At 43.7% G+C, this 21,963-nt stretch overlaps 1 protein-coding gene across 1 annotated transcript in view; it reads left to right on the forward strand.

Annotated features, from left to right (window-relative positions):
* The window catches only part of LOC142504031 (uncharacterized), a 211,279-nt gene that overhangs the window by 145,962 nt on the left and 43,354 nt on the right, over window positions 1–21,963 (forward strand). Inside the window, exons 20-24 of the mRNA XM_075617140.1 lie at window positions 1,302–1,355; window positions 1,440–1,484; window positions 1,839–1,892; window positions 3,477–3,530; window positions 7,776–7,829. Coding sequence (XP_075473255.1) covers window positions 1,302–1,355; window positions 1,440–1,484; window positions 1,839–1,892; window positions 3,477–3,530; window positions 7,776–7,829 — 261 coding nt within the window. The remainder of the gene's footprint in view (window positions 1–1,301; window positions 1,356–1,439; window positions 1,485–1,838; window positions 1,893–3,476; window positions 3,531–7,775; window positions 7,830–21,963) is intronic.

Genomic DNA, 21,963 nt, shown 5'->3' on the forward strand with positions numbered 1-21,963 from the left:
GTTTTTCTGCTACTGAAAATTAATGGGCTGTTAGAAACCCCATATAACTGAATGCTGTTGCTGTAGCTGAATACACAGTAACATAGCAGTGGTGCAGGGCCCCCAAAGGGGGCTAAAACCATAAATATTTTAATTGATTACTGGGGCAAATGACTCTAAGTGTAGGTATTATTACCCTGGCTCCCCATAAATTTCTGCGTGGTGCTGTAAATAATGAATATTGTGTTTTTTCATACATGCTGGGAAAGGAATCTGGGGATAAAAAGCGCCCTGTATCTTTTCATTTTGAAATGCATACAGTTCTAGCAGCAGTCTGGTGCTCAAGAACATGGCAGTTTCTGGTTTGTTATAAATCCAAAGTTAAAGCTCATATGTTGTACTGTTCCATAGCATTCAGGAGGATCACATATGAAAAGCATCAATGCTAGTGCAGTGAAATGTATGGCCCCCTGTAATAGCTACATACCCAAGAACATTCGTAAACCTAAATGTGTGCTTTACACATTGTATTTGAAAATGCACATTCTTGATTTGCTTTGTAACAGACACATGAAGAATATCGGTGGTACTTCTGCAACTCTTCACCCAAAAATTTAAAATAACCTGAGGTGGATGATCGCAGGAAACCCCCACTCAAGTCCCCGGGCTTTTTCTGAGCGATCGCTCTTCTGGGCGTGTTGAATTAGGCCCTTGTTGCTTTAATGTTTAAACATGGGACAAAACAATGCAGAGAACGTCTGTCTGGATCATCTTCTATTTCCGACTCATACGAGTCGTGGAGCGTTTCCTGACTGGGCTCAGAATTATTGGCTTGTGTGGTAATAAACAATATATTGTATAGTAGCGAAGAGAATGTTTTCTATTATAGTAAATAACCAACAGGACAAAGCTGTGTGATTTTATGTTAACGTAGACGGAGCAGAACGCAGAACGTAGGCTTAACGAGGAAACGCATGACATTAACCATTGTGTACAGTAAGCACGCTGCATGCACAATCTTAACCCTTTCAATGCCATACTAGCGTGCAATGCATTCATGTGCCCCACTAGCAGCGAGGGGGGTACGGGAAAATAACATTTGGAACTGGGTAGATGACTAGTATTTGAAAATAATAAAAGTACAGTATGTGCCATGGATCGTTTACATCATGGCAAAAATAAGTCACGTCAGGTGGCTTTTACGGAAATCTATTCTTTGAGTCCTTTGGGGAAGTATTAAAACCTATGGTGTCTCATAAGTAGCTCACATTTTCACCCAGCATTATAAACAAGTGAAAATACATTGCTCTTCTGTAATATAGGGAGATGTTGGAACACTGGGAGAATCTGGACTGTCGGGGATTCCTGGCCCTCAGGTAAAATTTTCCATTACGACCAAGTTTTATGTCAGCATGTGTACAGTAATATAAATATTACAAATAGTTATTCTTTCCTTACAGGGTCTTTCTGGAAATGTGGGACAGTCTGGATTGAAAGGTGATAAGGTGATCTAAATATTTCCATTATCATATTGATATATAATATATAATTCTATTAATACACATTTTAAATCTTCTGTTGAAAAGTAAATAATATCTTTTCAAATAATTATTATAATAATGTCTTCTGGAAACATCCAACATACTTGGCAGAACAGTGGAATTTTAATTCTTGAGACTATTTGCCATCTCTTGCTGACAGGGAGTCCGACAGAATGTTACCAGTGAATGCGTCTCTCTAGCAGCTAATGGTCCTAGTTTGTACTACTCAGTCATTTCCTGCATTAAAAGTTCTTTTATATCATTTCCTGCATTAAAAGTTCTTTTATATGTGTCTGCATGTAACAATATATTATTTAGGGGGAACCAGGATTTTCAGGAGAACCAGGAGACTCTGGGTATCCAGGAGATAAGGTATGCGATAACAAATACTTTTTTTCCAGACTTGTGTGGATGTGATCATTGTGGCATTTCTATCAATATTTTTTCCAGTAGCATTGTAATTTAACACCAGCCATTATAATGACATCAAACATACTGTATTTCTTTGTTGAATTATTTATTCAGCTCCCACTGTCTTTTAAAAAAAGTTTTACGGTATTTTTGTTGAGCTTCACTTGGTTACAAGACCCTCAAATTCACACACAACTCTGGTAGGAAAACCTTCTTTCATAAAGCACATTCCTATTAGTTATTAGTGATGTGAATGGGTAGCGCCATTACACCAGTAGCACCCCAGAAATAATGTCATTTCTTGAAGGGGTATAACAATATCTACTCTCAGTATAACAATATCTACTCTCAGTATAACAATATCCACTCTCAGTATAACAATATCCACACTCAGTATAACAATATCCACTCTCAGTATAACAATATCCACTCTCAGTATAACAACATCCGCTCTCAGTATAACAATATCTGCTCTCAGTATAACAATATCCGCTCTCAGTATAACAATATCCACTCTCAGTATAACAATATCCACTCTCAGTATAACAATATCCACTCTTAGTATAACAATATCCGCTCTCAGTATAACAATATCCACTCTCAGTATAACAATATCCACTACAATCTGGCTTCCGCACTGCTCACTCCACTGAAACAGCCCTCACTAAAATAACTAATGACCTCCATGCTGCCAAAGACAGAGGTCATTACACTCTGCTCATATTACTCTACCTCTCTGCAGCATTTGATACTGTGGACCTGCCTCTTCTCCTTCACATTCTCAATCGTACTTTCAGTGTCTCTTTTGGATAACAATATCCGCTCTCAGTATAACAATATCCGCTCTCAGTATAACACTGCGTGCAAAATGCACATTTTTTCATGAATATCTACACCCATGGGGAACCCCTTTATTAATATTCACAGGACTAATTCCCTCTTTATTTATTTCCAAAATCACATTCAGTTGAAGCAATAATAGATTGAATATATCAGGGACAATAAAAACCAAAGCATTTTGTTTCTGTAATATCAGCATGAAGCTCCTGTAAGTGCAAAGTGTCCTTAGTCTGTCATAAACGGGTCCCGTGTGTTACACTAACTTCAACTTTAATTAATTTCACGTAATTGTGAAACTTTGACCAGCAGACTCAAAACTGGCAAAGACATACCGGTTGAATTCAGTACGTTGTTGAAGAATTAATCAGGGGAATAAAATGTAATGTCTGTCATTGTAAACAATGTTTGCTTTGTTGCAATGAACAGAGACAAAACATATTTTGGTCAACAAGAACAATATCCATGTATGCCCCCCTCGCAGAATAGTCTAAATATTCTGATCAAGTGTACCTCTGAGACTGAAATGCAAAATGTACATTTGTGTTTTTATTAGCTACTGTATATAATAAAAAATTACTTTTCTTATCAAATCAACTACTTTTTACATTTTAGTCATTTTAATGGCGTTTTAATATTGTTTACAGGTACAGGATTACATGATTTAAATGTCATAATGCTAACTATTTTTCATTGCAATTTTAATAGGGTGCTATTGGTTTGCCAGGGCCGCCAGGGATCAAAGGCAAGCCCGGGACCCCGGTATGTCTGCATGTTTTAAAAACCGATTCAGTTGCAAAATAAGCTTGTTGCCATGAATGAGTCAGTGTGCATGGGCCATGTCTTATTTCCCTATAATTAACTTAAGGTTACCTGTGTGTCTGATTCCAATGCATGTGTATCAGCAGGAACAGAAATACTAGTTTCATTGAATAACTGTTTGAGCCAAGTCACGTATTTAGTTTTAATGGCTCCCTTTAGTTTCAAAGCTGAATTTGATTTAATACAATGCAAATATAAATGTTTCTCCCTATCTGTAGCAAGACAAATCTAATTTAATTGGTGATGTATTTCTTACCACCATGCCAAGCAGCTTATGTGGTTCAGTTGGATATAGGGTCATGGATCAGCGTTGTATTCTGCAATATCCATCCTTCATATAACAGATTCCAAATTCCCAAATGGAAAATCTCAACCCATTTGTAACCAGAAAGCACATTAAACAAACCTATAATAGGCAAATTAATCCTACATCATAAAGAAAAAAATAATGACCTATTTAGCTGATATAGTACCTATTTATACACATATAAAACGCCCACAGGAAAGGCTTACTGGAGTACACAGTTACCTAGATTTCCCAGGACTATATATATATATATACACATTACCTTACCTTATATATACATTACCTTAGTATAATGTTACATATATATATATATATATATATATATATATATTAGTGTGTGTGTATATATACAGTGTTCGACAAATCACCCAAAAATCTACTCGCCCAACCAAAAAATCTACTCGCCACCTAGTCCCGCCCCCAACTCCGCCCCTAGTCCCGCCCCCAACTCCGCCCCTAGTCCCGCCCCCAACCCCGCTTTAAAATAAAATATATAAATAAAATACATTTAATAAATTCCTAGTCAGAACATTCGTTTTTGACATAAATGTATTTATTGTATTACATTATACTACAATTAGTCGTGTGTGTGTGTATGTGTGTGTCTCAATGTCAGATCTAGAAATAAAAGCCAGATGTGAATGACTAGTTTCCTGAACCCCGTAACCAGTGTCTTGACGTCGGCGCTTCACAGAGAGAGAGACAGACAGACACACACACACACACACACACACAGAGAGCGGCGCACACACACACACACACAGAGAGAGAGGAGAGACACACACACACACAGAGAGAGAAAGAGAGACACACAGAGAAAGAGAGAGAATGAGAGACAGAGAGTGCGACAGAGAGCGCGAAGAAGAGAGTGCGACAGAGAGCGAAGAAGAGAGTGCGACAGAGAGCGAAGAGGAGAGTGCGACAGAGAGGGAGAGGGTGACAGAGAGAGGGCGAGAGGGAGAGGGTGGGTGACACAGGGAGAGGGTGACACGGAGAGGGAGAGGGAGGGTGACAAGGAGAGGGAGGGTGACAGGGAGAGGGTGACACAGGGAGAGGGAGGGTGACACAGGGAGAGGGAGGGTGACACAGGGAGAGGGAGGGTGACACAGGGAGAGGGAGGGTGACACAGGGAGAGGGAGGGTGACACAGGGAGAGGGGGAGGGTGACAGGGAGAGGGGGAGGGTGACACAGGGAGAGGGGGAGGGTGACACAGGGAGAGGGAGGGTGACACAGGGAGAGGGAGGGTGACACAGGGAGAGGGAGGGTGACACAGGGAGAGGGAGGGTGACACAGGGAGAGGGAGGGTGACACAGGGAGAGGGGAGGGTGACACAAGGAGAGGGGAGGGTGGCACAGGGAGAGGGGAGGGTGACACAGGGAGAGGGGAGGGTGACACAGGGAGAGGGAGGGTGATACAGGGAGAGGGTGACAGAGGGAGATGGTGGGTGACACAGGGAGAGGGAGGGTGATACAGGGAGAGGGTGACACAGGGAGAGGGAGAGAGGGTGACACACTCACAGACACACAGACACTCACTCACTCACTCAGACAAACTCACACTCACAGTCCGTCACTCACACACACAAACACTCACCCGTAAGGCAGGGGGTCGCACATGGCAGCGGGGGCCTCCGCACGGCAGGAGGGCTTCTGCAAGGGGCCGCGCCCCCTCCAGATTGGGACGCCGACGCCGCAGTATTCACTGATAGATGTAGAAGGGCCCGTAGGGGATTTCCCCTGCTAACAGCTGAGCTGGCCATCAGGGGTTTCCTTAACAGCTGACAGATCAGCAGAGTGTCCGTAGAGGCGGCACACCGACGCCGCGTGGGGTGAGGGGGGGGTCACGGAGGCCGGGAGAGATTGGTGTGAGGGGGGGGGGTGGCAGATGGCCCGATGCGAGGGGGGGGCGGATGGCCCGGTGCGAGGGGGGGAGCGGATGGCCTGGTGCGAGGGGGGGGCGGATGGCCCGGTGCGAGGGGGGGGGGGGCAAATGGCCCGGTGCGAAGGGGGGGGCGGATGGCCCGGTGCGAGGGGGGGGCGGGTGGCCCGGTGCGAGGGGGGGGCGGGTGGCCCGGTGCGAGGGGTGGGCGGGTGGCCCGATGCGAGGGGGGGGCGGGTGGCCCGATGCGAGGGGGGCGGATGGCCCGGTGCGAGGGGGGGGCGGATGGCCCGGTGCAAGGGGGGGGTGGCCCGGTGCGAGGGGGGGGCGGGTGGCCCGATGCGAGGGGGGGCGGGTGGCCCGGTGCGAGGGGGGGGCGGGTGGCCCGATGGGAGGGGTGACAGATGGCCCTGCAGGGGCCTGAGGCAGACAGGCATGGAAGCGGCTGGCTGCCGGAAGGGGGAGGAGTAGAAGCGCTGAGGAGGGAGGCCACTGCTCAGAGAGACGGAGGCGGGGTAATCTCCCCCAACAACATGAACCCGCCTCCGGCTTTTTTTTCTTTTTTCTCCAGCGCGAGCACGGGAAAAACAGCACCGCGAGCGCGGGAAATTTAAAAACCACATGTGTGCTGCTTGGGCCAATATTTACTCGCCCGGGGGTTAAATCCACCCGCCCCGGGCGAGTAAATGTATATAATTGTCGAACACTGTATATATGTATGTATGTATGTAACATTATACTAAGGTCCTTATCCATACAGATAGTATGGGAGAAAGTGAGGCTAGGTTATGTGTTCATATAGAACGGTTTACCGATAAAGCGTTTGCATCTGCCTATTTTTGAGAACCAGATGACTATCTCTGCTAGCTTCTCCTCATTTCTTTTTGACATGCATTAAAAGTCAGTGTGCGAGGTCGTCTGGGTCTTTAAAGCAGACGTTCCTCGTGCTTGTTTTTCCATTGTTGTTTTAGAATTAATGCAGCAGTTCCTTCAGTGGAGATCCTGCTTCCCAGGGCACACAATATGGCCGCCTATTTCAAAAGAAGAAGTGATGTCGCTTGTTAAATGGTTGCTATAGCAACCAAAGGAAGCTCAATAGGCAATAATTACCAAGATATGCCCTTTACTCTGTTGCTTGACTGCAAAAACTCTGACTCAGGCCCTCATTCTCTCCCATCTCGACTACTGTAACCTCCTGCTGTCCGGCCTTCCTGCCTCTCACCTGTCTCCCCTACAATCTATCCTAACCGCTGCTGCCAGAATCACTCTACTCTTTCCTAAATCTGTGTCGGTGTCTCCCCTGCTGAAATCCCTCTCCTGGCTTCCGATCAAATCCCGCATTTCGTACTCAATTCTCCTCCTAATTTTTCAAGCTTTACACTCTTCTGCCCCTCCTTACATCTCAGCACTAATTTCTCGCTATGCACCATCCCGACTCTTGCGTTCTTCTCAAGGATGTCTTCTCTCTACCCCTTTTTGTATCTAAAGCCCTCTCCCGCCTTAAACCTTTCTCACTTTCTGCCCCACACCTCTGGAATACCCTTCCCCTCAATATCTGGCTAGCACCCTCTCTATCCACCTTTAAGACCCACCTCAAAACACAACTGCTTAAGGAAGCATATGAGTAGCTCCATGGCTGATAAGTAACACCTCATACATAAACCTTGGCCCCTTGCAGATGCACTTACCAGAATGCCCTCCTACTGTCTCTGTACGTTCTCCCTACCAATCAATTAGATTGTATAACACTCCAGTCACACCTCTCCATGCACAAGGATCCGTGTCGCGCGTCTAAAATAGTGAATAATATGCACCAAATATTTCCCATCTCATCTAGGCCTTTGCTGAGACAAACTTTTGAATGTGAAACTCACTTTTGGGATAATCATTGTTATATTTTTTATCCTCCGTGAGATAAAATGTACGGTGCAGTTTGGGGTCTCTTCAAACCACTTAACGGTCTCACTTTCTTCTTCTCATTTCTGTGTATTTTATTGTAGGGGAGAATTGGAGATCAAGGACCTCAGGGATTACCAGGTCCCCATGGCCCAGAGGTGAGAAACGGTCTGACCCAAATACATCCAACTCGTTTTCTGTCATTTACATTGATGTGATCATATCGAGCAGTGTTTTATATCCGTGCTTCCCAGCTCAAGTCCTCAGTCATTTTGACCGAACCGCCTGTGCTGAAGCAGGGATATCCTTAAACCTGACCTGCTAGGGGTCCTTGAGAACTGGAGTTGGGAACCCCCGTTACGTAGAAATACATGTTAATTAACAGCTTTTGTTTAAAATAAATAAATAAAAACATTAAGTAGCTTTCCCCTCATGTAAACACTGTTGGTAAGTCTTGCATTTTCTTTCCCCACGATATTGCAAAGATATGTCCCTGCCTCTGTCCCTCATCTATGAAAACACTAACGCATGCCCTCGCTCTCTCCCACATTGATTACTGCAACATTCCTTTACATGGCCTCCCTGCCTCACGTCTTTCGCCTGGTTTTCTGGACTCGTACAGTATCTGCTACTGACCTCCTGAAATCTCTGTTTGCTTCCTATGAATTTCTGTATAAACTACAACATTCACCTGCTTTCCATTAAGGATTTACACCTCCATTTATACCTAGTCTGAGCTCTCCTTACACCCCTACTCTCTTACGCTCAACTCAAGGATGGGTTATCTTTGCACATTTGACCTCTACAACCTAGATGCACTTGACCTCCATGATTTTCACTTTTAATGAAGGCACTTTTATTCCTAGTGTCTGCACGTCTCCCAGTATACCACATAGATTGTAAGTTCTTCGGGGCAGGGTCTCTCTCTTGCCTTATATTATCATTTAGTTGCGCTGGTGTTTATACCTTATTTTCCCTGTAGTGTAAGTTTGTACAGTGTTGCATACACTGTTGGTGCTATATAAATACATTTATACACACCTACAGTAGATGGTACGTATGCTTGACTGTCTGTAAACCTATCAATGAGATACACTTTTCTGAGTTGTATTTTATTCTGAAAATGTTATTTGTGGTAAATAGTGTTCAAATTGAAATATGATTTTTTTTAGCAAAGACAAAAAAAGTTACGGTACAAGGATACGATATTGGTGTTTTATTTTCCTCCCTTCACTTCACATTTAGCACAGTTTGTATCATATGTAGTAGGCATCTTCCAGTGGGAAGGGGCTATACAAGAACACATTGATTTAGAAAATCCTATTAAATGTTTAGGAAGAAGGAAAGGACCAGAGATGAGAAGAACACAGAGCAACATTTATATTCACGGGAGCATAAATGTTTCTCAAAGGAAATGGCTCTGCACTCAAACAAAGAACTAGTTCATTCACCTAATCCCACCGCTGACAGTGAATGTCGTGATGAGAAAGCCTCAAAAGTTTGTTTCCATGTGGCAACTTCGACAGATTGTTGAAAGGATTAGTCCATAAAGAAAGCTAATACTTCCTGGCTCTACTGTTTCTATTGCTGACGAAGAACAAAGCAAGCCCTTGCATTAACATTAAAGCATCGGTTTTTGTAGAGCAGACCATGTTCAAGCCTGAGATATTTGGGCAATAGAACACCTGTAATATAAAAAACATTCCATAAACTGATAGATATTTGGCCTAGGAAATCTGAAGAAAGGGCCTCTTGAGATAAAGATTAACCATGTGGGTAACTTTTGAATACGGCAGTTAGAACCAGGGCGTGCCATCTGCATGGCTAATCTTTACTACTCATTGCAATTATTCTGAATGACCTGGCACAGCACTATGCCTGTCAATTTCCTGGATCTGATATCTATTGATCTATTATGTTTGTAAACATGCATGGGTGGATATATTGAACGGGTGGGATGGGGTGTAAACGTGATCTATCATATCAATCAAAGAAAAACAGGGAAGTAAAATCAGTGCAGTACTTGCTGCAAATAGAGTATGGCTGACATTAATATAGGTAGTCTTGCCAAATGGTAATCCGCTACTAATGTTCCAGTCTTGCTCTTGAATGCCAAAATATTGCAGTGTGCACAGAGTACTGAGATATCCGGCTACTGGCTTAATAAGTATTTTTTGATATTTTTATTTTCCTACAACATAAAAAAAAAACACTTTCTTGGGGATGTGGAACAGTTATGCTCGAATGTGTCACTTGTTGTGCAGATGTTGCCGTATTTACCTGGATTCACTTTGCGTTATGATTATTTGATTATATTTTGCTTCTAAAAGTAGATTCGAACTTTAAATGGTCTTGGGTTTTTTAATTTTTTTTATTTAAGGTAAACCAAACAATTCAATAGGCGTTTGCATCTGTTTTTATTTAACATTGTCAAATACATCAAACAAATTATGAGTTGAAGTCTTCTTTGGCTTCAGTCGATTCAATGACGGAGCTATTCCTGGTACAGAGATAGTCTTTCTTTATCACAATGCCTCCAAGTAGGAATACTATGAAAAACTATTAGAGATGTTAGTGTAAAGAATATATATTCCCTTTTTTTATTAACCACATTAGAATTGTGGTTGGAATGTCTCCTAATTATGCAGTTGTATGACTCTGTGCCTTGATCTCTTCATGATTACAACCTCCTCCTAGTACTGGTAAAATAAAATCAAGTACAGACAAGTGATTAAACGCAAACAAAAAAAAAGATTAAGAGTTGGTAAGTAATAATCTTTTCTTTAGTACCCAGTCGCACACTAACTAAAATATTTCATTTAAAAAGCATATGTAATCCCTCCATTGCATTGTTAGTCATGACAGTTCCCTACTATTTTATCATTTTAATTTGTTAGTATTGCATTCATAAAATACATGTATTATAATCCACATCCACATCTCCATACGATGGATCTTCTTACCTCTGACTATGGGAGTCAGTTATGTCTTCTGCATTTTTACAAAATCTGTTGCAACAATGTTTCTTGTTGTTCCCAGAAGGTTTGGGTACATCATGGCTCATATTTACTAAGCAGTGCTATGCCACAAGATACCTTCCAGCGCTGAAAACCCAGAACTGCCAGTTTAATTGAATGGCGTCTTCCGGCTCCAGAAGATATCTTCGCCCGTATTTACTGAGCAGAGTTCTGCCATATGATTCCTTCTCGTGCTGAAGGACACTTTGCAACCCATTGACTTGAATGGGGTGTAGAGTGTCTTCCAGCATTGGAAGATGCCTTCTGGCAGGATAATGCTGAGTATGAGATGCCCCCTTGTAATATAGCACCTCATGGTAATATGAGACCACGTGTCTTTGCTATAAAACAATTGAAATACTGTACTCCATCAACTAATCATCCCTTTGGAGTTTGGAATTCTTAAGGTAGAAATTATTTGATGGTTACCAAATAGGGTAAAAAGATTACGGTTGGTAAACTCTTAACCCAATAGTATATAAACCCATTCATAAGTGGATGGATGTAAATTATGCCTCTTCAGCACAGAAGGGGTTATTGTACTTTTTGATAAAGACATACAAGCAAATGCTAGTTTCCTATGAAAATACAATTAATTATTTACCTAATTTAATTTTGAACAAGTTTATTTTTAGCACATTTCAATTCAATGTCAGTGACGTTGCTTAATGAAAGTGTTTTTTGTGCCTTTTGTTGTTTGTTTATAACGTGGGGGGGCGTTTAGGCACTTACCCCATTATAAGGTCACTTGGAATGTTTTCTAGTTTGCTTGTTCTCAGCACATAGCTGACATTGCCTGTTGTTTTACAAATGCCAAATAAGAAAGTCTCTCACACTTTGCTTTGCAAATACTGACATTTTCCCTGCATTACAGTTAAAACGTGTAAACGTGACTGTTTCACCGTGAAGGTTACAGAGCTGGCATGGTTTCATACATTCAGATGCCAAGAGAAATTGTATCCAAGCTGTTTTAAATAATAAAACTTTTACACAAACCTTTTAATAATTGCTTAAGCTTTAAACATATTGACAGCTAGGGGGTAGTTGATTAAACTGTGATAGGGGCATTATCTCCATTTAATGAATAACCACCATGTTCTCATCAGAAGAAAATGTAACAATATTTCTGTAAAAATCAGTCGCTTTGATTTCCAGTTGAAATACATTGTGATAGGTTTGTAGAAGAAAATAGCTGCTAACCTGAAAGTGGGAACATGTGTTTAGCAAGTGGTGCAAGACGCCTGAGAGATAGATATTACATTTAGGGTCCTGCATTTGTTATGTGCACTGATGTTCTTCTTGGCATTTAAATGGAACATGTAAGAAAAAATTCTGTGCACAAAATAGTTTAAATTATTACCAAAAATCTCCTCTGTTAGTTTGCACAGCCCCGCTTCCCGCCCACAATCAGCTCCACATGGCTCAGCTTCACAATAGGGATGTTGGTGTTGGCTCAACTAATGTCATTTGGTCCAAATACTTTGCGTGGCTTCTTTTCTCAGACATGTAATGTTCTCTGGTGTCCTCTGTGTGTTCCCCTTCGTAGCGACAGACACAACTCTTGACACAATTCATAAAACAGATACATATTTCTTTTTGTGGGTCCGTGAGAATTTCACACGTCTGTCAATATTCCAACAAATCTCCCTACAGATTTTGCCCAAAAGAGACCTTTCCTGGTGAAGCCGCAGGACCTGATAAAGCCCTTTTATCTTTGCACACCCATGGTGCCATTTTATCACTCCGACACGATATGAAGGGGCACAACGTGTCAACGCAGCAAATTCGGCATTATAATAAAAACTATTTCACAAGTTTAGTGAGCAGATGAGTTTAAAAAAAAATCTCTTACATGGGTCGTTTTTATTTTGAATTGGCCCCTTAAGCCTTGATTATACCAGATGCCACTGAGCAGCAGCACGATCCGGTGACGTCACCCTGTAATGCCGCCGAGTGGCATCTTGATTATGCAGGAGAGGAGGCGTGGCAGAGGCGTGGCCGTGAGCGGTTCGCCCTCATTGGCTGAACCACTCACGTGACGCGGCCGTCGCCTGCAAAAAACAATTTTGAAAATCTCTTCCGGAGACTGCCGCCCTGCAGCTCCAGGCGGCGCGCTGGTGTGTAAACATTCATCGGATTTCAGCCATTTGTTTTCCAGCTGCGCAGCGTCGCACCGTGCGATGCCGCCGGCATTTTCTGGAATAATCACGGCCTTAGGGTTGTGTCTCCTGCACTTATCATTGTGTTGTAATTCTGTAAATCTCTGTATTCAAGGTTAGTGCTGTGTAAATAAATATAGGCCATATATTATATATGATATAGGTGCACGTGAGCAAAGTACAAGTACACAGCGGCACTCCACTGGTCTTCGGATCAAAAAAGATTTATTAATACAACGAACAACGTTCGGCCAGCTGGCGAAGCTTTATCAATAAATATATACACACTGTATAAGTAACCACAAGAGCCTCCATTAAAACAATCCCTATAAGAAATCTTGAAACCACTTCGGACTTAGATTGTAAGCTCTTCGGGGTAGGGAATCCTTTCCCTAATGTTACTTTTATGTCTGAAGCGCTTATTCCCAGTCTGTGTTGTATTATTATGTCCCGTGTGTTACGCTGTGACGCGCTCTGTACCTGGATGGCGTACTTTTGTTTTTCCGGTCAGTTTTGCAGTTGGTAAACTTTGATAAAAGGTTCCCACTGTTTGTGTGACACACAGAAAATGATCCCAATGTTCCTGCAGTGATTGTGGCGCTTTTTTTACTGGCCTTATACTAGGAATATTTTTTGTCCCAGTTATTTTCTCTTCCGACCTCTATCTTTTTTTGAAAAGTTTTTTGTATGTCCAAAGCTAGTTGTTAAAGCTCATCAACTTCCTTAGTATATCCCATAACTGCCATAAACCTAGAACCCAAAAGAGATGTGAGGTTCTGGGTTAAACAACAATTCAGTTTGATCAAAAACCCTTTGACAACAATGTCTCACAATGAACAGGGAATCCCAAATGCTTTTGGATGTTTCATGCCAGTGGCGCAGCTAGACAAGCGCGGCGCCCGGGTTATAGCTCCGCCCCTGTTTTATGCCGACATTCCTACGCTCTGCTTCTGAACAAACACACGGCCAGATAAATACCAGTATTACATGTCACACAATTCCTTCACTATCTCCTCATATTGCTCTTTCTAACAACTTCTCAAACTGCAAACTGACACCAACAGGTCACATTATGGAAATGTAACTTGATACAGAAGGTTATTCAAAATGGGTCAGTTAATGGCAAAATCACAGTGTTGATATATAGGAGCCTATTCTATAAACTTCAATAACTAACTCATCAAGGATTTTGAGCAGTTCCCGAATGATTTGGCAAGTTTGCTATTCAGAAAGCTCCAATGACCTGCTAAACTCGTTCGGGAAGTGTATCTCCCCGAGCGCAAGCGCTCCTGCTGAAACACACAGAGTGGGAGTTCAGAAACCGCTCCAGATCGCCGTTTTGATAAAATCACGCTATTCTAGTAGCGCTGATCTCATCGAGGCTCTGAACTAGCGAGATTATCACAGATCTCATCAGGTGCCACCCCAAGGATGGTGCCTGTATCTCAGGAAGCAGGGGGTCCCCGGACCTTAAATTAATGCGGTTCTGCCCCGGGGACCCCCTGCTACAGCACACTGTTATTAAAATGTAAATAAAAACAGTGCAATCACCTCTAAGAGCTGTGCAGGGAGATCACCTGTAAGAGCTGTGCAGGGAGATCACCTGTAAGAGCTGTGCAGGGAGATGCGGCTCGTTCTGTGCAGGGAGATGCAGCTCTCTCTGATTTCTCCATTTCCCCTTTTCCTCTCTCTGACCATCATCTCATCTCATTTTCTCTATCTCGCTTCTCCCCTTCTCCACCTCCATCTACACCCCGGTTCTACAGAAACCTGCGCTCTATTCACTTACCTGACTTTGAGTCCACTTTACGCTCCTCCCTCTCCTCTCTCAGCTCTGCTACAGACCCCGACAACCTGGTCAGGAACTACAACTCTGTCTTGTCCTCCTCTCTTGATCTACATGCCCCACTTTCTCTCTGCCGCACTCGCCCTTCTAACCCTAGACCCTGGCTAAATTCCCACACACGCATGCTGCGTTCCTCCACTCGTTCCTCTGAACGCCTCTGGAGGAATTCTCACACTCTCGCAGACTTCCTTCACTACAAATTTATGCTATCCTGTTTCAACTCTGCCCTCTCGCAAGCTAAACAAGCCTACTTTTCTGCACTAATCAACATGTACCAGTCTAACCCACGCCGACTGTTCTCTGTCTTTGATACTCTACTCAAACCACCCTCAGCTGCCTCTCCTTCCTCCATCTCCACTCAGGACTTTGCTGACTATTTTAAGGAAAAGGTGGAATCCATACGTCAGAACATCCCCTCTGTTTCTTCTTCCCATCCTACACCTCTTCCTAACTCTCCTCCTGCCTTCCTTGACTCTTTTTCCACTGTCTCAGAGGAGGATGTGTCGCTGTTGATCGCCACTTCTCCCTCTACCACTTGCCCTCTTGACCCCATTCCCTCCCATCTCCTAAAACCTCTTGCTCCTACTATAATCCCTACGCTCACACACATTTTTAACTCCTCCCTCTGCTCTGGAACCTTTCCATCCTCCTTCAAACATGCAACAGTCATACCATTACTCAAAAACAGCAAGCTTGACCCTACCTGTCTTTCTAACTATCGACCTGTCTCCCTCCTGCCTTTTGCCTCTAAACTCCTTGAACGTCTTGTATTCTCTCACTTGCTCCATTTTCTCAACACCTATTCTCTCCTAGACCCTCTACAATCTGGCTTCCGCACTGCTCACTCCACGGAAACAGCCCTCACTAAAATAACTGACGACCTCCATGCTGCCAAAGACAGAGGTCATTACACTCTGCTCATATTACTCGACCTCTCTGCAGCATTTGACACCGTGGACCACCCTCTTCTCCTTCACATTCTCCATTTGGTATTCGGAACAAAGCTCTATCCTGGATCTCATCCTACCTCTCCCATCGTACTTTCAGTGTCTCTTCTGCTAACACCTCCTCCTCCTCTATTGATCTCTCTGTGGGGGTACCCCAGGGCTCTGTCCTGGGACCTCTTCTCTTTTCTCTGTACACACTCTCTCTAGGTGACCTAATAACATCTTTTGGGTTTAAATATCACCTCTATGCTGATGACACACAAATATACTTTTCAACACCTGACCTTACACCTGCTATACAGACCAAAGTTTCTGAATGTCTCTCTGCTATATCATCCTGGATGGCCCTCCGTCGCCTTAAACTCAACATGGCTAAAACAGAGCTCCTCATACTTCCTCCCAAACCTGGCCCTACTACCTCCTTCCACATTACTGTTGGAACTACGATCATCCACCCAGTAGCCCAAGCACGCTGCCTAGGGGTCACACTCGACTCCTCTCTCACATTCGTCCCTCACATTCAAAACGTATCTAAAACTTGTCGTTTTTTCCTCCGCAATATAACAAAGATACGCCCTTTCCTCTGTTGCTCGACTGCTAAAACTCTGACTCAGGCCCTCATTCTCTCCCGTCTTGATTACTGTAACCTCCTGCTGTCCGGCCTTCCTGCCTCTCACCTGTCTCCCCTACAATCTATCCTAAATGCTGCTGCCAGAATCACTCTACTCTTTCCTAGATCTGTCTCAGCATCTCCCCTCCTGAAATCCCTCTCCTGGCTTCCAATCAAATCCCGCATCTCACACTCCATTCTCCTCCTCACTTTTAAAGCTTTACACTCTTCTGCCCCTCCTTACATCTCAGCCCTAATTTCTCGCTATACACCATCCCGACTCTTGCGTTCTGCTCAAGGATGTCTTCTTTCTACCCCCTGTTTATCTAAAGCCCTCTCCCGCCTTAAACCTTTTTCACTGACTGCCCCACACCTCTGGAATGCCCTTCCCCTCAGTACCCGACTAGCACCCTCTCTATCCACCTTTAAGACCCACCTTAAGACACACTTGCTTAAAGAAGCATACGAATAGCACTGTGAACATTCTGAACACATGATACATAAAGCTTGGCCCCCTGCAGACGCACTTACCAGAACTCCCTCCTACTGTCTCTGTACGTTCTCCCTACCTACCAATTAGATTGTAAGCTCCTCGGGGCAGGGACTCCTCTTCCTTAATGTTATGTTTGTCTAAAGCACTTATTCCCATGATCTGTTATTTATATTATCTGTTATTTATTCGATTACCACATGTATTACTACTGTGAAGCGCTATGTACATTAATGGCGCTATATAAATAAAGACATACAATACAATACAGCTCTCTCTGTGCAGGGAGATCGCCTGTAAGAGCTGTGCAGGGAGATGCGGCTCGTTCTGTGCAGGGAGATCGCCTATGAGACCTGTGCAGGGAGACATGGCTCTCTGTGCAGGGAGTTGCGGCTCTCTCTGTGCAGAATAGGCCACATAGTCTCAGTGTAAATATTGTATATACTGTGTGTGTTAGGTAGGGTTGAGTTTTGTGAAATGATTCATAAAAATTCTTCCTTCTACAAAACATATGCAAATCTAATGTAAAAAAACAGTAAAATATTATTCAAATAAAAAAAAATGCGTATTGGTTATTGGATTTTGTATTTGATAAATATAGTGTATTTTTTAGCCTCATTCTTGCCCTAGTTTTGCTAAAGAGAGACTAAAATTTCTCCTATAGTAACAAGGCCAATTCGTGGTTAAGAAAGAAGACAGCTCTGCATATTTCTGATGCTCAGGACATACTCAAGAATAAAACTATTCTGAACAGCTGCAGTGATAAATAATGTCTGGTTTTACATAATCATGATGAATCACACTTTACAAACTGCTCTTTCATTTAAAGAGGCAGTCCCACATAGCCAGACAAACGTATCGATGTTACTGGATCTCCGTTAAAGAGGCAGTCCCACATAGCGAGACAAACGTATCGATGTTATTGGAATCTCCGTTAAAGAGGCAGTCCCACATAGCGAGACAAACGTATCGATGTTATTGGAATCTCCGTTAAAGAGGCAGTCCCACATAGCCAGACAAACGTATCAATGTTATTGGAATCTCCGTTAAAGAGGCAGTCCCACATAGCCAGACAAACGTATCAATGTTACTGGAATCTCCGTTAAAGAGGCAGTCCCACGTAGCCAGACAAACGTATCAATCTTACAGGAATCTCCGTTAAAGAGGCAGTCCCACATAGCGAGACAAACGTATCAATGTTACTGGATCTCCGTTAAAGAGGCAGTCCCACATAGCGAGACAAACGTATCAATGTTACTGGATCTCCGTTAAAGAGGCAGTCCCACGTAGCCAGACAAACGTATCAATGTTACTGGATCTCCGTTAAAGAGGCAGTCCCACATAGCGAGACAAACGTATCAATGTTACTGGATCTCCGTTAAAGAGGCAGTCCCACATAGCGAGACAAACGTATCAATGTTACTGGAATCTCCGTTAAAGAGGCAGTCCCACGTAGCCAGACAAACGTATCAATGTTACTGGATCTCCGTTAAAGAGGCAGTCCCACATAGCCAGACAAACGTATCAATGTTACTGGAATCTCCGTTAAAGAGGCAGTCCCACATAGCCAGACAAACGTATCAATGTTACTGGATCTCCGTTAAAGAGGCAGTCCCACATAGCGAGACAAACGTATCAATGTTACTGGATCTCCGTTAAAGAGGCAGTCCCACATAGCGAGACAAACGTATCAATGTTACTGGAATCTCCGTTAAAGAGGCAGTCCCACATAGCGAGACAAACGTATCAATGTTACTGGAATCTCCGTTAAAGAGGCAGTCCCACGTAGCCAGACAAACGTATCAATGTTACTGGATCTCCGTTAAAGAGGCAGTCCCACATAGCCAGACAAACGTATCAATGTTACTGGATCTCCGTTAAAGAGGCAGTCCCACATAGCCAGACAAACGTATCGATGTTACAGGAATCTCCGTTAAAGAGGCAGTCCCACGTAGCCAGACAAACGTATCAATGTTACTGGAATCTCCGTTAAAGAGGCAGTCCCACATAGCCAGACAAACGTATCGATGTTACTGGAATCTCCGTTAAAGAGGCAGTCCCACATAGCCAGACAAACGTATCAATGTTACTGGAATCTCCGTTAAAGAGGCAGTCCCACGTAGCCAGACAAACGTATCGATGTTACTGGATCTCCGTTAAAGAGGCAGTCCCACGTAGCCAGACAAACGTATCGATGTTACAGGAATCTCCGTTAAAGTGGCAGTCCCACATAGCCAGACAAACGTATCAATGTTACTGGAATCTCCGTTAAAGAGGCAGTCCCACATAGCGAGACAAACGTATCGATGTTACAGGAATCTCCGTTAAAGAGGCAGTCCCACATAGCCAGACAAACGTATCAATGTTACTGGAATCTCCGTTAAAGAGGCAGTCCCACATAGCCAGACAAACGTATCGATGTTACAGGAATCTCCGTTAAAGAGGCAGTCCCACATAGCCAGACAAACGTATCGATGTTACAGGAATCTCCGTTAAAGAGGCAGTCCCACATAGCCAGACAAACGTATCGATGTTACAGGAATCTCCGTTAAAGAGGCAGTCCCACATAGCCAGACAAACGTATCAATGTTACTGGATCTCCGTTAAAGAGGCAGTCCCACATAGCGAGACAAACGTATCAATGTTACTGGATCTCCGTTAAAGAGGCAGTCCCACATAGCCAGACAAACGTATCAATGTTACTGGAATCTCCGTTAAAGAGGCAGTCCCACATAGCGAGACAAACGTATCAATGTTACTGGATCTCCGTTAAAGAGGCAGTCCCACGTAGCCAGACAAACGTATCGATGTTACTGGATCTCCGTTAAAGAGGCAGTCCCACATAGCGAGACAAACGTATCGATGTTACAGGAATCTCCGTTAAAGAGGCAGTCCCACATAGCGAGACAAACGTATCAATGTTACAGGATCTCCGTTAAAGAGGCAGTCCCACATAGCCAGACAAACGTATCGATGTTACTGGAATCTCCGTTAAAGAGGCAGTCCCACATAGCCAGACAAACGTATCAATGTTACTGGAATCTCCGTTAAAGAGGCAGTCCCACATAGCCAGACAAACGTATCGATGTTACAGGAATCTCCGTTAAAGAGGCAGTCCCACATAGCCAGACAAACGTATCAATGTTACTGGATCTCCGTTAAAGAGGCAGTCCCACGTAGCCAGACAAACGTATCAATGTTACAGGAATCTCCGTTAAAGAGGCAGTCCCACATAGCCAGACAAACGTATCAATGTTACTGGAATCTCCGTTAAAGAGGCAGTCCCACATAGCCAGACAAACGTATCGATGTTACAGGAATCTCCGTTAAAGAGGCAGTCCCACATAGCCAGACAAACGTATCAATGTTACTGGATCTCCGTTAAAGAGGCAGTCCCACGTAGCCAGACAAACGTATCAATGTTACAGGAATCTCCGTTAAAGAGGCAGTCCCACATAGCCAGACAAACGTATCAATGTTACTGGAATCTCCGTTAAAGAGGCAGTCCCACATAGCCAGACAAACGTATCAATGTTACTGGAATCTCCGTTAAAGAGGCAGTCCCACATAGCGAGACAAACGTATCAATGTTACTGGAATCTCCGTTAAAGAGGCAGTCCCACATAGCCAGACAAACGTATCAATGTTACTGGATCTCCGTTAAAGAGGCAGTCCCACATAGCCAGACAAACGTATCAATGTTACTGGATCTCCGTTAAAGAGGCAGTCCCACATAGCGAGACAAACGTATCAATGTTACTGGATCTCCGTTAAAGAGGCAGTCCCACATAGCCAGACAAACGTATCAATGTTACTGGATCTCCGTTAAAGAGGCAGTCCCACGTAGCGAGACAAACGTATCAATGTTACTGGATCTCCGTTAAAGAGGCAGTCCCACATAGCCAGACAAACGTATCAATGTTACTGGATCTCCGTTAAAGAGGCAGTCCCACATAGCGAGACAAACGTATCAATGTTACTGGAATCTCCGTTAAAGAGGCAGTCCCACATAGCCAGACAAACGTATCAATGTTACTGGAATCTCCGTTAAAGAGGCAGTCCCACATAGCGAGACAAACGTATCAATGTTACTGGATCTCCGTTAAAGAGGCAGTCCCACGTAGCCAGACAAACGTATCGATGTTACAGGAATCTCCGTTAAAGAGGCAGTCCCACATAGCCAGACAAACGTATCAATGTTACTGGATCTCCGTTAAAGAGGCAGTCCCACGTAGCCAGACAAACGTATCAATGTTACAGGAATCTCCGTTAAAGAGGCAGTCCCACATAGCCAGACAAACGTATCAATGTTACTGGAATCTCCGTTAAAGAGGCAGTCCCACATAGCCAGACAAACGTATCAATGTTACTGGAATCTCCGTTAAAGAGGCAGTCCCACATAGCCAGACAAACGTATCAATGTTACTGGAATCTCCGTTAAAGAGGCAGTCCCACATAGCCAGACAAACGTATCAATGTTACTGGATCTCCGTTAAAGAGGCAGTCCCACATAGCGAGACAAACGTATCAATGTTACTGGAATCTCCGTTAAAGAGGCAGTCCCACATAGCCAGACAAACGTATCAATGTTACTGGATCTCCGTTAAAGAGGCAGTCCCACATAGCGAGACAAACGTATCAATGTTACTGGATCTCCGTTAAAGAGGCAGTCCCACATAGCCAGACAAACGTATCAATGTTACTGGATCTCCGTTAAAGAGGCAGTCCCACGTAGCGAGACAAACGTATCAATGTTACTGGATCTCCGTTAAAGAGGCAGTCCCACATAGCCAGACAAACGTATCAATGTTACTGGATCTCCGTTAAAGAGGCAGTCCCACATAGCCAGACAAACGTATCAATGTTACTGGAATCTCCGTTAAAGAGGCAGTCCCACATAGCCAGACAAACGTATCAATGTTACAGGAATCTCCGTTAAAGAGGCAGTCCCACATAGCGAGACAAACGTATCGATGTTACAGGAATCTCCGTTAAAGAGGCAGTCCCACATAGCCAGACAAACGTATCAATGTTACAGGAATCTCCGTTAAAGAGGCAGTCCCACGTAGCGAGACAAACGTATCGATGTTACTGGAATCTCCGTTAAAGAGGCAGTCCCACGTAGCGAGACAAACGTATCAATGTTACTGGATCTCCGTTAAAGAGGCAGTCCCACATAGCCAGACAAACGTATCAATGTTACTGGAATCTCCGTTAAAGAGG

The sequence above is a fragment of the Ascaphus truei genome, chromosome 10 (genome assembly GCF_040206685.1).
Source record: "Ascaphus truei isolate aAscTru1 chromosome 10, aAscTru1.hap1, whole genome shotgun sequence".
NCBI lineage: Eukaryota > Metazoa > Chordata > Amphibia > Anura > Ascaphidae > Ascaphus > Ascaphus truei.